Source organism: Vigna unguiculata, chromosome 7 (assembly GCF_004118075.2).
Source record: "Vigna unguiculata cultivar IT97K-499-35 chromosome 7, ASM411807v1, whole genome shotgun sequence".
NCBI classification, from domain to species: Eukaryota; Viridiplantae; Streptophyta; class Magnoliopsida; order Fabales; family Fabaceae; genus Vigna; species Vigna unguiculata.
Genome location: NC_040285.1, coordinates 9,548,065 through 9,563,077, shown reverse-complemented (window position 1 = coordinate 9,563,077; position 15,013 = coordinate 9,548,065). Strand labels below are relative to the sequence as shown.

General features: G+C 37.3%; 1 protein-coding gene and 1 long non-coding RNA gene across 2 annotated transcripts; both read right to left on the bottom strand.

Annotated features, from left to right (window-relative positions):
* Positions 1 to 597: 597 nt before the first annotated feature.
* Positions 598 to 982, bottom strand: LOC114189905. Its single transcript, XR_003605744.1, has 3 exons — positions 895 to 982; positions 731 to 807; positions 598 to 630 (listed from the first exon to the last, which is right to left on the bottom strand). It is a non-coding gene; the product is annotated as an uncharacterized LOC114189905 (long non-coding RNA).
* Positions 983 to 1,828: 846 nt separating this feature from the next.
* LOC114191137 (protein DETOXIFICATION 55-like) lies at positions 1,829 to 7,509 on the bottom strand. The gene is made up of 3 exons (XM_028080322.1): positions 7,462 to 7,509; positions 6,834 to 7,351; positions 1,829 to 2,312 (listed from the first exon to the last, which is right to left on the bottom strand). The coding sequence occupies exons 1-3, from the start codon at positions 7,507 to 7,509 to the stop codon at positions 1,829 to 1,831; spliced, it is 1,050 nt and encodes a 349-aa protein (XP_027936123.1).
* Between the last annotated feature and the right edge of the window lie 7,504 nt (positions 7,510 to 15,013).

Here is a 15,013-nt window from a genome sequence, read left to right as displayed (position 1 = left end):
AAGATTAATATGGAAAACAAGGACTTCAAAAACCAAAGAACTGAGGCTGAGAATGCATACTAAGTGAGAATGCATACTAAGGAAAAAAGATTACTTCCATAATGTGATAGATTGAAGAACAAATTTGAATTCATAATAGATGGACTTAACCGCTTCTGTCTTTATCAAAGTATTGGAAGGCCCCATAAAGATTCTTGTTTCTCTCCAACATGTATCTGTGCATTGTTGCAGTGATGAATTCTATGTAATCAATTGTTCCATTTTCGTCTACATCAGCCTAAATTAAGCAAAGGAATGTAAGCTTGAAAGAACATAGAAAAAATAATGAAGGACAAATATTGTTGAACTCGACAACAACTGACACACTGCTTTTGGCCACCAGACACTCCTTTGTGCATTTCATCACCCACGATTGTATCTTTGCAAATATAAAGCCCCAATATCTATCCATACATCAAACACTGACAAATTATTATCTTTCGTTGCTCATTGAAAAGATAGATTGGTAGCTGTGAGATCATGATTTGGACTTTTGTGGGTGGGAATGGATAATCTTAAACCGTAAACATAATAAATGTTGTGTAAATAGTCAGTAATGAGACTGCTTTTTGTTCACTCCATTGCAGTGGCCTAAAATTGTTGAAAATGTGAGAACGATTCAATAAATTAACAACCCCGTGAAAGTTCTGGGATGTTTAGTCTTCGAAACTTGATAACTAATTAATAATACCTTCATGAAAAGATCGAGTTCTGCCTCTGGAAATATTCCAGCTTCTTTTTCCCTTCGAGCAAGCTCGGCTAATAGGTCTATTATAGTAACATATTTGTCAGATAGTTATAGAAAATACTTCTACTAGAAAATTCGTTAACGATTTTACAGTGATTTTTTGTTACCATATCGTGTTCCAACTCCTTGACATCTAGCTGAGAAATCGAGGGTTTCTTTTACTGTCATTTCTCCAATATGCACATCATTTTGGCTAATGTAGGCTTAAGTTTTTCTAGGGACAACTAATTAGTCATCAATCATTCCTATTTTGTATGGAAAAGAAATAGACACCCACGTTTTCAAGATAACCCGCTATTAATGTATATATAACTAAAATAGGAAGTAGCTTCTTTGTGATCTACTACAACTTATTTATTACATACGTCTTAATCATTATAAGTTTCTTGAATTGGTAAGAAATTTGGAAATAAATAGTAAGAAGCAGAAAAATAGAATTTCTAAAACCAAACAATTTTTATATTAAAAACTTGTTAAGTTGTCATATTTTTCTCTCATTCTTTTGGTCTGAAAGGCTACGAAAGGTACTGAATGCAAGTCAAATATGAAAACACATTTTTAGCAAAACAAAATTACCTTCATGTAGGCATCAATATCCGAGAAGGACGAGGTTTCTTCTCTAAGTGTCATTTCTCCTATGTGAAGATCATTTTGATTCACATAAGCAACAGTTCTTTGGGGTACAAACTCATTCATCCCGTGATCGTTATAAGTTACCTTTCCAGAGAACTGATCAAGAAGTCGCAGAAAATTAGCTTGACCTTTAAGAAAAGAAAATAGAACTAAAAGCGTGCTAACACTGTTACAATAAATGCACTTCTCTTCAATGATTTTTGTAACAGAACTTGGAGGGCCTAAAAGCAATGTCATTCTGGAAAAAGAGAAAATGAAAAATCTACAATATTTCACATCCATAAGTCACAGTTAAAGTCATAATACATTGATTTACCACCAATTTGTAGCATTGTAGTTTTCATGCATTAGATGAATAGATAAAATAGAATAATATAACTGTTTCATTGTGTAGAAGAGAGAGATGAGTTATGCACCATGGAAAGAATCAGTATTATTGTTATCTGTTTTTGCAGCCACCAATTCCTGTCCCGCCCCAAGTTCATTCCCCACTCTCGTTGACACTGCGCTTAATGCCGTCGGCAAAGTGTACAAAAGCGATGTGATTTGTATCACTATCCCAGCCATGGCTAGAACAACACGAGGGTTGTTGAGGTAGCCTGCAGAAATTGTCATCAATTCGTACCACCACCATTCCAAGCAAACAGCCTGACAACTCTGTATTGAAAATTTCATCAGCACACCCCATTCCATGGCAAGAGTACCGTTACATGTTATCACAGTATTATCATGTGACGTGGTGTGAGACAGTAGTAATGGCACGTGTAAGGACTCCTCGGGAACGCGTGTGTAGAACATGTACAGGACAAGGAAGAAAAGGTTGTTGAAATTGGCAACGAAGGATGAGACAACGATTCCCGGCACGCCAAGGTAGAGTTTGAAGGTTAAAAAGGTGATGGTTGTTAAATATATGCTTTTTTGTAACTGCATATCGTTGTTTAATTTTTAATTAATTAATAGGTCTTCCTAAACTTTAGGTGCAAGTATGTCTGTTATTCACGTTCCCTGAAATCATGCTTATGTGGTTACTGTCAGTTTTATTTTTTATTATAAATGTATTGCTGCTACGTTGAATAAAACAAGCCATTTCTTCATATCAATCTCATAATACTGTACACTTTACCTGGTTCTGTTTTTTCCCTCTCCCGATTAAATTATTTCCCTTTCAACTCCAACAATCTGGTATCCAGAGCTGTTTTCTTACGGGCCTGTGAAATAATGGACGCTGAATCAAATTTCTCCCAAGTAGCACCTCCGGTCTTTGACGGAGAGAACTACGATGCCTGGGCGATAAAAATGGGGGCTTACCTAGAGGCTTTGGATCTTTGGGAAGCCATTGAAGAAGATTACGAAATCCTTCCGCTGCCCGAAAATCCCACCATGACCCAGATGAAAAGTTACAAGGAGAAGAAAACTCGGAAAGCAAAGGCGAAATCATGTCTCTTTGCTGGTGTTTCGGCAACCCTCTTCACTCGAATCATGACCTTAAAAACAGCAAAAGAAATATGGGAGTATCTAAAGAAGGAGTATGTAGGGGATGAAAGGATTCGAGGTATGCAAGTGTTGAATTTGATGAGAGAATTTGAGCTTCAAAAGATGAAGGAGTTTGAGACCATTAAAGAGTACTCAGACAGATTGCTTGCCATTGTTAACAAGGTAAGATTACTTGGCACAAATTTTTTGGATTGCAGAATTATCGAAAAAATTCTTGTAATTGTGCCAGAAAGGTATGAGGCATCCATAACCACTCTAGAAAACACAAAAGATCTGTCCAAGATTACCTTGGCAGAGGTGTTACATGCCTTGCAGGCCCAAGAGCAACGGAGGCTTATGAGACAAGATCAAGTGGTTGAAGGTGCATTACCGGCAAAGCATCACAGTGGAAAGAAAAACTTCAAGAAGCATAAACAAACAAGCGGTGAAAACACTACATACAAAGGCAAGGGCAAAAAGAAAAATTACCCACCTTGTGAGCACTGCAGAAAATTGGGTCATCCACCATTCAGGTGTTGGAAAAGACCAGATGCAAAATGCAACAAGTGTAATCAGCTTGGACATGAAGCTGTAATTTGTGGAAGCAAACAACATGAAGTCAATGCCCAAGTTGTTGAGCAAGATGACGAAGATCATATTTTCTTTGCTTCAATTTTTTCAGCAAAGAGTAACTCTGAATGTTGGTTGATTGATAGTGGTTGTACCAACCACATGTCGTATGACAAAACACTATTCAAGCACTTGAAGCCTACTAAAGTCTCAAAAGTCAGAATAGGAAATGGTGACTATATTTCTGCAAAAGGAAAAGGAATCGTAGCAATTTCAACGAGCTCAGGTACAAAAATAATCTCCGATGTTCTTTATGTACCTGACATTGATCAAAATTTGCTAAGTGTAGGACAGTTGATGGAAAAGGGATTTAAAGTGTCCTTTGAACATCAAAACTGCCTTATCTCTGACATTGCTGGCCGGGAGGTTCTAAGGGTTAAAATAAGAGGTAAAAGCTTCTCATTTGATCCAACAGAGGAGAAGAATGTAGCCTATTACACTCAAGCCAATCTCACAGAACTTTGGCACAAAAGACTAGGTCATTGTCATCTTGAAAGAATGTTGAAAATATAGAAGAATGACATGTCTCCAGGTGTACCAACACTTTCTGAAAATCTTTCAAATTGTAATGCTTGTCAATTTGGTAAACAAAACAGAAAGTCTTTTCCCAAATCATCTTGGAGAGCCTCTCAAAAGTTGCAACTAATTCACACTGATGTGGCAGGACCTCAAAGAACACCATCACTACAAGGTAGTCTCTACTTTATTTTGTTCATAGATGATTTTACAAGAATGTGCTGGATTTTTTTCTTGAAATTCAAGCATGAAGTTGCTGGAGTATTTATGAAGTTCAAGAAAATGGTGGAAACTCAAAGTGGCTACAAGATTCAGTTTCTAAGATCAGACAATGGGAAGGAGTATACATCAACAAAATTTAATCTATTTTGTGAAGAAGCAGGAATTGCGCATCAATTGACAACTCCTTACACTCCTCAACAAAATGGGGTAAGTGAAAGGAGAAATAGATCTGTGATGGAGATGGCTAGATGCATGTTGCATGAGAAGGAGCTGCCTAAAACATTTTGGGCAGAAGCGGCTAATACAATAGTTTTCTTGCAAAATCGGCTTCCAACCAAGGCCTTGAAAGACAAAACTCCATTTGAGGCTTGGTATGGGTATAAACCTTCTCTAACCTTCCTTAAAGTATTTGGTTGTGTCTGTTTTGTATATATTCCTCAGGTTAAGCGTGATAAACTTGACAAGAAGGCTACTCCAGGCATCTTTGTGGGTTACAGTTCTGTTTCGAAAGCCTACAAAGTGTATCATCCTCAAACCGGAAAGATGACTATCACTAAAGATGTACATTTCAATGAAGGTCAGAAATGGGATTGGAAGAACTCACAAAGCACAACAGAATTCTTTCCAATTATAGAAGATAATCATCATGGAGAACAAACCACAGAACTGTTGCAAGATGAATTGGAAGATGATCCTCCAATCAGAGGAACTAGGCTATTGTCTGACATCTATCAAAGATGTAATGTAGCCATTTGTGAACCTGCTAGCTGTGAGGAGGCACTAAGACTCCCAAAATGGAAAAATGCAATGGAGGAGGAGATGTCTATGATTCAAAAAAACAAAACGTGGGAGTTGGTTGACAAGCCTGAAAATAGAAAAGTCATTGGAGTCAAATGGGTTTTCAGAACAAAGCTTAATGCAGATAGCTCAATCAACAAATACAAGGCCAGACTCGTGGTTAAAGGGTATGCACAAATCTTTGGTGTTGATTATTCTGACACTTTTGCTCCTGTGTCTAGATTAGATACAATCAGATTGGTATTAACTATAGCTGCGCAAAAGGGCTGGAAAATATTCCAGTTGGATGTCAAATTAACATTTTTAAATGGAGTTCTAGAAGAAGAAATATATGTCGAGCAACCAGAGGGATTCGTGAAGCATGGTGAAGAAGATAAAGTTTATCTACTAAGAAAGGCCCTATATGGCTTAAAGCAAGCTCCAAGGGCCTGGTACAGTAGAATAAATGATCACCTATTAAGCATAGGCTTTACAAAAAGCTTATCTGAATTCACTCTCTATGTGAAAGATAAGGGAAATAGTTTTCTCATAGTTTCACTATATGTTGATGATCTTTTAGTAATTGGAGATGACACAAAGTTGATTGACGAATTCAAGCAAGAAATGATGCAAGCATTTGAAATGACAGATCTTGGTCTCATGACCTATTTTCTTGGAATTGAGATCAAACAAGGTGAAAATCAAGTGTTCATTTGCCAAAGAAAATATGCAAAGGAAATATTGAGGAAATTTCAAATGGATGAATGAAAAGCAGTTAGCACACCAATGAATCAAAGAGAGAAATTCATCAAGGAAGATGGTGTTGATAAAGTTGATGAAGGATACTACAGGAGCTTGATTGGATGTCTAATGTACCTAACTGCAACAAGGCCAGACATTATATTTGCTGTAAGTCTCTTATCTCGATTTATGCATTGTGCTAGTGAGGTGCATTTAAGAGCAGCAAAAAGAATATTAAGGTATGTGAAAGGCACTCTTGATTATGGTGTCAAATTTGAGAAGTGTACAAATTTCAAGTTGTGTGGATTTTCTGATAGTGATTGGGCTGGATCTTATGATGACATGAAAAGCACTTCAGGGTATTGTTTCAACTTAGGTTCAGGAGTTTTCTCATGGTGCACAAAGAAGCAAGAAATTGTAGCACAATCCACTGTAGAGGCTGAATTCATAGCAGCAACAGCTGCTGTAAATCAAGTTCTATGGCTGAAAAAGATTCTATATGATTTACACTTTCAGCAGAAAAATAAAATTGAGGTTTTTGTTGACAACCAGGCAGCAATTGCAATTGCAAATAATCCAGTATGTCATGGGAAAACAAAACATTTCAACATCAAGCTCTATTTTTTGAGGGAGATGCAGCAAAATGGAGAAGTGAACTTAGTTTACTACAAGTCTGAAGATCAGTTGGCTGACATGTTTACAAAGCCTTTGCCTGTCAGCAAATTTGAATTATTGAGGAAAAGAATTGGAGTGTGCAGCAGTTCCTAAAGCAAGGAGGAGTGTTAAATATCTGCTTTTTTGTAACTGCATATCGTTGTTTAATTTTTAATTAATTAATAGGTCTTCCTAAACTTTAGGTGCAAGTATGTCTGTTATTCACGTTCCCTGAAATCATGCTTATGTGGTTACTGTCAGTTTTATTTTTTATTATAAATGTATTACTGCTACGTTGAATAAAACAAGCCATTTCTTCATATCAATCTCATAATACTGTACACTTTACCTGGTTCTGTTTTTTCCTTCTCCCGATTAAATTATTTCCCTTTCAACTCCAACAATGGTGGGAAGGTGTAGAAGAATGGAGAGTAGAGTGCACCAGAGTAGTGGCCAAGTTGTTCCTCTGCTGCGTAGATAGATGCGGAAAAGGTGGAGGAAGCTATTGGCTATGAGGTCTAGGATGGCGAAGCGACAATAGAGGGTTGCTACACGGGTTATGTATGGATTCTGGTGAAGGAAAAGCATGAGAGGTTGGAGGTTGAGCCATAGAAGAGAAATGGGGAGAGAAAATAGAAGTAACATGAGAATTATTCTGTGGAGAGTTAGAGAGAGTAAGGAGAAGTTTCTAGAACCGAAGGCTTGGGTGCAGAGGGGTTCCATGCCCATGGCTAGACCTGAGAGGACAGAGTAACCAGTTATGTTGGTGAAGCCTATGGCCAAAGAGCCTCCAACTAACTCTAGGCTTCCCAACCTTCCCATGCACACAACTAAGGTCAAGTTTTTAAGGTACCCCACAAGGCTCATGGCTGATATTGGAAACCCTATGTTTGTCATTCTCTTTACTTCTTCTAATACCTGCATGATTGATAAAACACATGAATGAGTGATCCATTTTGGGTGATAGATATTTTGTAAATAGAAGTGTATGTGGGTGTGAAAATCATATAGAAAAAGAGATATCTTACCTGGGAAAGTGTCGGGTATGTCTTTGGGGATTTGTGTTGTGCATGCATCTCAAAGGTTTTGATTATTTTCTTGTTTCTGAGTGTGTTTGGAGAAAGTGTTAATTATGAGGAACAAAAGGGGATGGTGGTGGGAAAGTGAAGCAAGGTAGTATTATTCAGTATGGCTGCAGAAGCACTGCCAATGAAACCAATTCACGGACCTAACCAATTCGTGCTTGACCAATTCAGTATGGCTAACATAGCTATTATGAGTCCACCGGTGTTATTTCCTCCTATCACATCAAAATAATGTGTTAAATCTGCATTTGGATTTCTAGCCTGCAACTCAACAAAATTTATCCATGACATTAAAAAGGATATACCTTCTAGACACTCAAGGTAATCTCAGTCATGAAATAAACACAACTTATTGTCATGTTGCATTCAGTAATTGCATTGTTTGATGCAGGTCACCAATAAAAAAATATTGTTAGAATCTTACTTACAAGGGAATATAAAACATGAGCAAATAGCTTTAAGCTTGCTAAAAGCATAAAAATAGGCTCTGTTTTTCAAAATCTTAACCAGCATTGCAACATGACAAGGGCAACAGTAAAATATCACATTCTATTAAAGATAAAGTAATTTACACCATTAAGCATGGTACAAACAGCACAATCCAGTCAAACATGAAAACTGGGTGGTACTGAAGCTTTGAAAAAAACTTGTTACCATACACAAACTACAAGGTCTTACACTCTTATTCGTATTTTCAAATGAAAATGCATTGATTCCACCATTAATTAGGAAGACCACCATGTATATTACATGAGCATGCAAAATATTTAATAGAAATGCAATCAGCAACTAACCTTCGTGATGGATCAATTTGAGAGAATAAAAAATGAGCAAATAACTTTAAGCTTTAAGCTTGATCAATTCAGCAGCACTCTGACTTTTCTAAATGAAGAAAAGTTATAAAGAGAATAACATATAAATCATAAACAATTAAACATACAAGATAAGTTCTATTTTGTAAACAAAGATTTCATTAAGATGGAAGACAAAATAAGAATTGAAAGAAGGGATCTCAAAACTGAAGAAATCGAGGCTGAAAAACCAAAAAGAAAGGGGTTCATAACATGAAACATGCAATGCATCTAGATGAGTACTTCTCTTTTTGCACCTCAATCATAACACAAGAATTTTAATACAAATGGAAATGAAGACAAGTATAAGAGGCACAAAATATACAAAGTCTTTAAGAATTTTAGTTTAGTCCTTTAATTTAGGTTAAAAAATAAATAAACTACAGACAACCATTCAAATACATCTCTATACTTCTAGCCCACCAAAATCCCATATATTTAATCTTTAGTAATAGAGAGCAAGTATATAAAGTAGTGTGAGAATTGAGGTATGCATACCCCTGAGCGAAATGTAGTTCCTCAATTTAGACAACCTTTAGCCGATATTTTAGTAGCAGTCAAGGGCTTCCACCATGCTAGCTCCGAAAGCAATCACAACACAGACAAAATTCTAGCTCTAGGTTTAGGGTATGAGCGATACACATTGCATATCTCACCATAAACCCATACTTAGCCGTCATTAGGGTTTTAGTGGCAAAATTTCTCACCCTAACCCATGCTTAATCGTGATTAGATTTTTAGTTGCAAAATGAGAGAAATCAATAGAATTAAAAATTACAAACCATGACACTAAATCAAAAAGAGTTCAGTAGAATAGAAAATTACCACTGTTTTACGAAGACATCATCAACACGTTGCTTTAGAGGGAGATGTGAAATCTTACATACTTTGAAGTTTGAAAAATTTACCAGAATCGCACACCTCTCTCTGAACGCTTTAAAAAATTTCACAATCTTTTTGAAAATTTTATACAATAACAAATTGAATAAAGAAACAAGAGACCATTGCTTATAAGCAGATAGAAACTAGAAATCACGCAAAAGGGATGATGCACAAAATGAAAAGCATATTCAAATTACATCTTAATAAACAGTTAAAAATATTAAAATAGTACAAATTTGTTGCCGTTAAAATAAAGTAACAGAATTAACATTTTTTTAGCGGTTTAATATAACCGCAACAAAATACCCGCGAATAAAAATTATTATTTTTGTAATGTTGGCATCTACATATTTAATATATCATGACATGTATATGTTCTTAGTCATAGATTTAATTAATTAGATCACTATAATACTTTGGTTAATAATATAATCGCCCTAACACATTTAATTATTTATTATATATATGTATGACCCAAATTGCTAACATTTCATGCACAATCCATTAACAATTAAAACCTCTAAAGCTTGTACTTAGTATATTAACACTTGCAACTACATTTGTAAGATTCAATTAACTATATATATTGTTGGTACACATACTTGTATTAAGCAATTGTTACATTGAAGATGAATTATGACAACGGTTGAAAGCTAAAACAGGTGAAAACCTCTTTGGGTACAATATGAAACTTGTGTTATTAGCCAAGAACAAAATAACATAGATGAGAAAAACAAAAACAAACCCAACTAACCAACCCATAAGTTAGTTAGTTTTAGTGTATAAACAACAATGTTACTACTGTAGTAGTAGGTTTTGGAAACTTGTTCTGGGAGTGCGGAGACTCTTAAATTCTCAATAATCAACACAAATTCATAATTTAACCTTTTCTCTATATTATTTCTCTTTACCTCTACTTTTGTTTATTGTGGTGTAAATTCTTTTAATTTGGTGTACCAACTATATCAACTTGTTCGAATAAACACATCGTTAATAAAGAACAGTATTGTCTTTATCCCCAAGAATCACCCTATAAGTAAAATACAAACTTAAAGTGTTTTTGACTTGGAGCAAGAAACTCCATGGATTTAAAGTCCATTATATAGTCACTAACATCCACTTTATTATATCAAATTTTTTATTATCTCCATTATATCAAATATTTTATTATTTATTATTATCCAGGTTTATTTATTATTTAATAATTTTTTTAATATTGAAAATTTAGAATATAAAAAATTAATGATATTACCAAAAAAGATTAATAAACATTATCTTTCATTAAATGTAACGTCCCATTTAAATAATAACCTTAATTAAAATGCAACATCACACAAAATAATATAAAGAGCGAAGTCATGGTGTATATTGTCACTCCTTACAATTATCCAAAATAAACTAGGAAAGAAATCAAGGCACACCACAATGCCAATAACAAGACAAAGTAATAGATCGATAGTATTCAAAATAAATGCTCAAAGAGCAAGATAATACGAGGGCTACCGCCCTAAAAGAAAACTCGATGATAAGCGGGATTTGACCCAAGACAAACTAAGCAACAGAATCTTCATCACCCTGATGACCACGGGGAGTTCTCGCATCTGCTCACATTAATAATTTGATGATCCTTGCAGAAGGAGAAAGTCACACACAAAACATACAAACAAGCAAAAAGGGTAAGCTAGAGTAGAAAAATGATTTCTCATGCACATAATTTTATAGCCAAAGATACATACATAAACAAGCATGTGAAGACTCACGGACAAGACACTACGACTCAAGACACGATTATCCGGATACATATAATTAGTCGGATTCACCAGATGCTTACACTTTTGGTGGCCTCTATTGCTATGTAGAGCCAATTGCCAATGGGTTTCACCCCACCACTCACAAGGTTAGCCTTCAAACATCTAAGGCCATTAACCTGCCAAAGACTAGGGCCTCCTGCTACTCTTAGCACTTGAGTCAGTACGCTCTACGTGAGATTTACTGACTCTTTAGAGTGTCATGATGCAATCATTACTTAAATCCTTACTAAATTATATAATGAGGCACCACCACGAACCTTCATGGAATTATGTCCTAAGCATGAGGCACCATCATGAGCTCCCACTATCAAGGGTCATGTAATTACGTCTTGACCATGAGGCACCACCACACAACCATCGTGGAATTCTGTCTTGACCAATGAGGCACCACCACGAAACCATCGTGGAATTACGTCCTGACCAACGAGGCACCACCATGAGATCTCACCTAGAGATTCATGGAATTACACCATAAACCACACCAAAATCATGTTTCACCCACCAAGCATAAATTATCATGCATACCAATTCCATGCCAACATTCATAACCAACCATCCATTCATGTTCCATACCAATATCATACCAAACTCATCATTTCCAACCCATAAACCATTCAATACATACAAAATCACTCATTTCATGCTTTAACATAGTAATCCAACCAAACATGTGATAATCATCCAAGAACAAAGGAGAAAACAAGACCTGAGCATATTCTCGCCCAGTTCTTGCTTAGGCTAAAAGGTCTCGCTCATACGAGAGGGTTCTCTCCCTCAGGGGAGCTCTTTCCGCCTAGGCGAGAGCTTAAAAAGTGGAAACAGTGGCCTTGGCGTTCTCTCGCTTAGGCGAGACCTCCTTGCCTAAGCGAGATGTGTAAGACTCGTGAAATTTAATTAATTAATAATTGCGGGTCGTAGAAGCCTTTATGGTATTAAATGTTAACTCTTATGACGTGGAAAGGTACTAGCTCAAGTGGTTGAGAGTACTTTATTATGTGAGAGGACTTGGGTTCGAGTCCTAAAATTAAATTGTGTCAATTATGTGTTATTTATGTGATTTTATATTTATATATATATATATATATATATATATATATATATATATAATCATGTTGGGGAATGATATAGTAATTAAATTATATTAGTTAGCATGAAATATGAGTTGGCATGATGGTTTGGTATTCACTTGGCATTTCAGGGTTGTGGGTTCAAGCCTTGGGGAATCCAAATTGAACTTCATTTTTGGCTGTTTTGGCTTTGGATTAGAATTTGAAGGGTTAAAGGAAACTCAAATGGACACGGCAGGCAGCCAAGAGTGGTTGAAAAATAGAAGTTAAATAGGATATTGAATGGTAATTAACTTAGGATTAATGCCATTTTCGTTTTCTCACATTAAGCCCACTTTAAGACCACTTTAAAAGGGTATTTTGAGGTAGGAGAGAAGGTTTTGGTGGCATTGTAATTGGGGTTGCAGAAGAGAGCACGAAATTGTGAGTTTTTGGTGAGTGTTGCGTAAGGTTGGGGGCTGAGTTGGAAGAAGGGCAAGAGGGCTAGTGGCGATCAAGGAGGAAATAGAGAACTTATCAAATTAAACAAGGAATACAGGTTAGGGGAGTTCGTATTGCTTGTTTTATTTCGCAATGATATGAATGTATGATCTGAACCATATTGAGACCGTGCAACCTGCTTTCTCTCGTTATATTTGCGTTTCTGGATTTTTCCAGAAACCGCCTGGCGGTAGGGCATGAACCGCCAGGCGGCTTATGTGTTTTCAGCCTATTTTCTGGGTTCGCCTATGAACCGCCTGGCGGCTGAGGGTGGCCCGCCAGGCGACGTAGCGTGCGTCTTCTTATTTTTTTTTGTTTTGGTTGGTTTGTCAGCGATGTCGTGGTGTTTGGTTTGTATTTCTATTGTACATATTTACTTGGCATGATGAATTATGGGATTGTAGTTACTAAATTGATTGGACATTGCATGAACTTGAAAATTTCATGAATATCAATTGGTGGGTTAATGAATTGGGGATTTCATAGTCAAACTAAATTAAAGGGAAAAGGTTAATGGAATTTTACTTATTGGAAGTTTTAGGAATGGATCATGAACCTAAACATGTGAGTACAACCTTTTGAGTCGTAAATTTAATGAAATTAGAGTTGTTGTGAAGGAGGCAAGGTTCGCAGGTGCAGGAACCGCTTGGCGACACCATATTGGCCGCTAGGCGACACACCAGAGGTGCGTGGTGTGTTGATTCACGAAGAACGCAGTTTTTCATACTTTTCGTGTAACAGTAACCGTCGGGCAGTATTTTAGTCCCGCCGGGCGCCAGTCGTCTGATTTTGAGCGCTAGGCGCCACTAATTTTTCTGGTTCGCGAAGTTTTCGTAAAACTGCATTTCCCGGTTCGTTAACCGTTCGATTTAGGTCAAATTTTGACATGTGATCCGTAACATGTGGTTCTTCACTTTGAACGGTGGAGATTGGATTTGGAGGTCAGTAGCTAGAGATATACATTACTTAATATTGCTGATTTTGGAGTTTATAAAATACATGAATAAGCCTTGATGAGTTCAAGTAACTTCTAATGAAGCATAATTGGGTGCATGTGGTAAGTTAAATTCAGAATGTATGTTAATTGGGTACGAGTGAGATAATTATGTGAGATATGGTATGGATGGTGAAACTTTACCCTAGTCGTGGTTTTGTGGTTGTGAATTTTTATTGAGGTACATATGCAATATTGACAAAAGTGTGGTGTCATGAGTTTATAAAAATATCAGACTGTATGATCCTAAGACGGGGTGTATGTGGCATGTTTAAAGGGGTAAGTGAAGGAGAGTATGGGTGCATGATAATACTTGATTTGATGGCATGTTTGAATAGGTGTGGTGTAATCTTATTATAGTTGTATGACTGGAAAAACCAGGCTGTGTTGTAAATTGTTATGTTGTATGATTGGGATCCCTTGGGGATATGTTTAAGTGCCAAGGAACCAGTAATAGTGCGCTACTGGCATGGCGCCTGGCGGCGCGAGCGAGCCGCCAGGCGGACGGAACGCAATCAGCGACAATGGTCATAGCGTCTGGCGGTAGGGAGGGTTCCGCCAGGCGAAATGGTGCAGCAGAGACTCTGATGGTGCAGTGGTGTCTGGCGCGCGAGGCAGGTGCGCCAGGCGGTGACGAGGAGTGGCGCCTAGCGGCATGGTGGGTCCGCCCGGCGGTGACGATGCAATGATGATGTTGCAGGCGCGTGGCGCTTGGCGGTGTGTGATGCTCGCCAGGCGGTCTGAACCTAGTGTGTGCCTGGCGATGTGAGATGCGCGCCAAGCGGTTTTGGTTCAGTGATGGTGCGCGAGGAAAGGTTTCTACACAGCTTTAGGTGATGTTCATAATGCAAGGCTTTAGATTGGGGTCCAGTTACGAGTCTGTATTGGAGTAACACGTGACCACTCTAGGTTGTAGCCTGGTGGTTTAGGAAGTCCAGTGGAGTGTGCGAGTTGTGGCTCGTACGGCGAGGTTCGGATGATTGCCCTCTTCAGAGTATTCTGGCAGAGTTTTGGTAGTCTGGAACAGCTACAAACTTTATTTTTGTTTCGGGGAGCTCCATTTGGTGTCATGGTGTGATGCTGTGGCAAGGTTATTCCCACATGTGGACTATCAGGTGGTGGCCTATAGTCGGAGGGGCGAGTAGACACTCGTGCAGCAAAGATCAATCATTGTTCTCACCTAAAGGGTATAGAAATGATAGACGTCTAAATGCAAGTACTGGAAGTGGAGAGTAAAGGAAAAAGGGAGAAGAATACTAACCCAGGGTTTTAATGTCGCGACGTTGAATTTAATATTATATTTGTTTGGTTTTATTTAAATGAGCTCACCCTATCTGTGTGTATGTGGCGATGATCATGTAACTTGTTATGATTTTCTTTTGTATTTTTTTATGGTTTGGTTTTGTAATA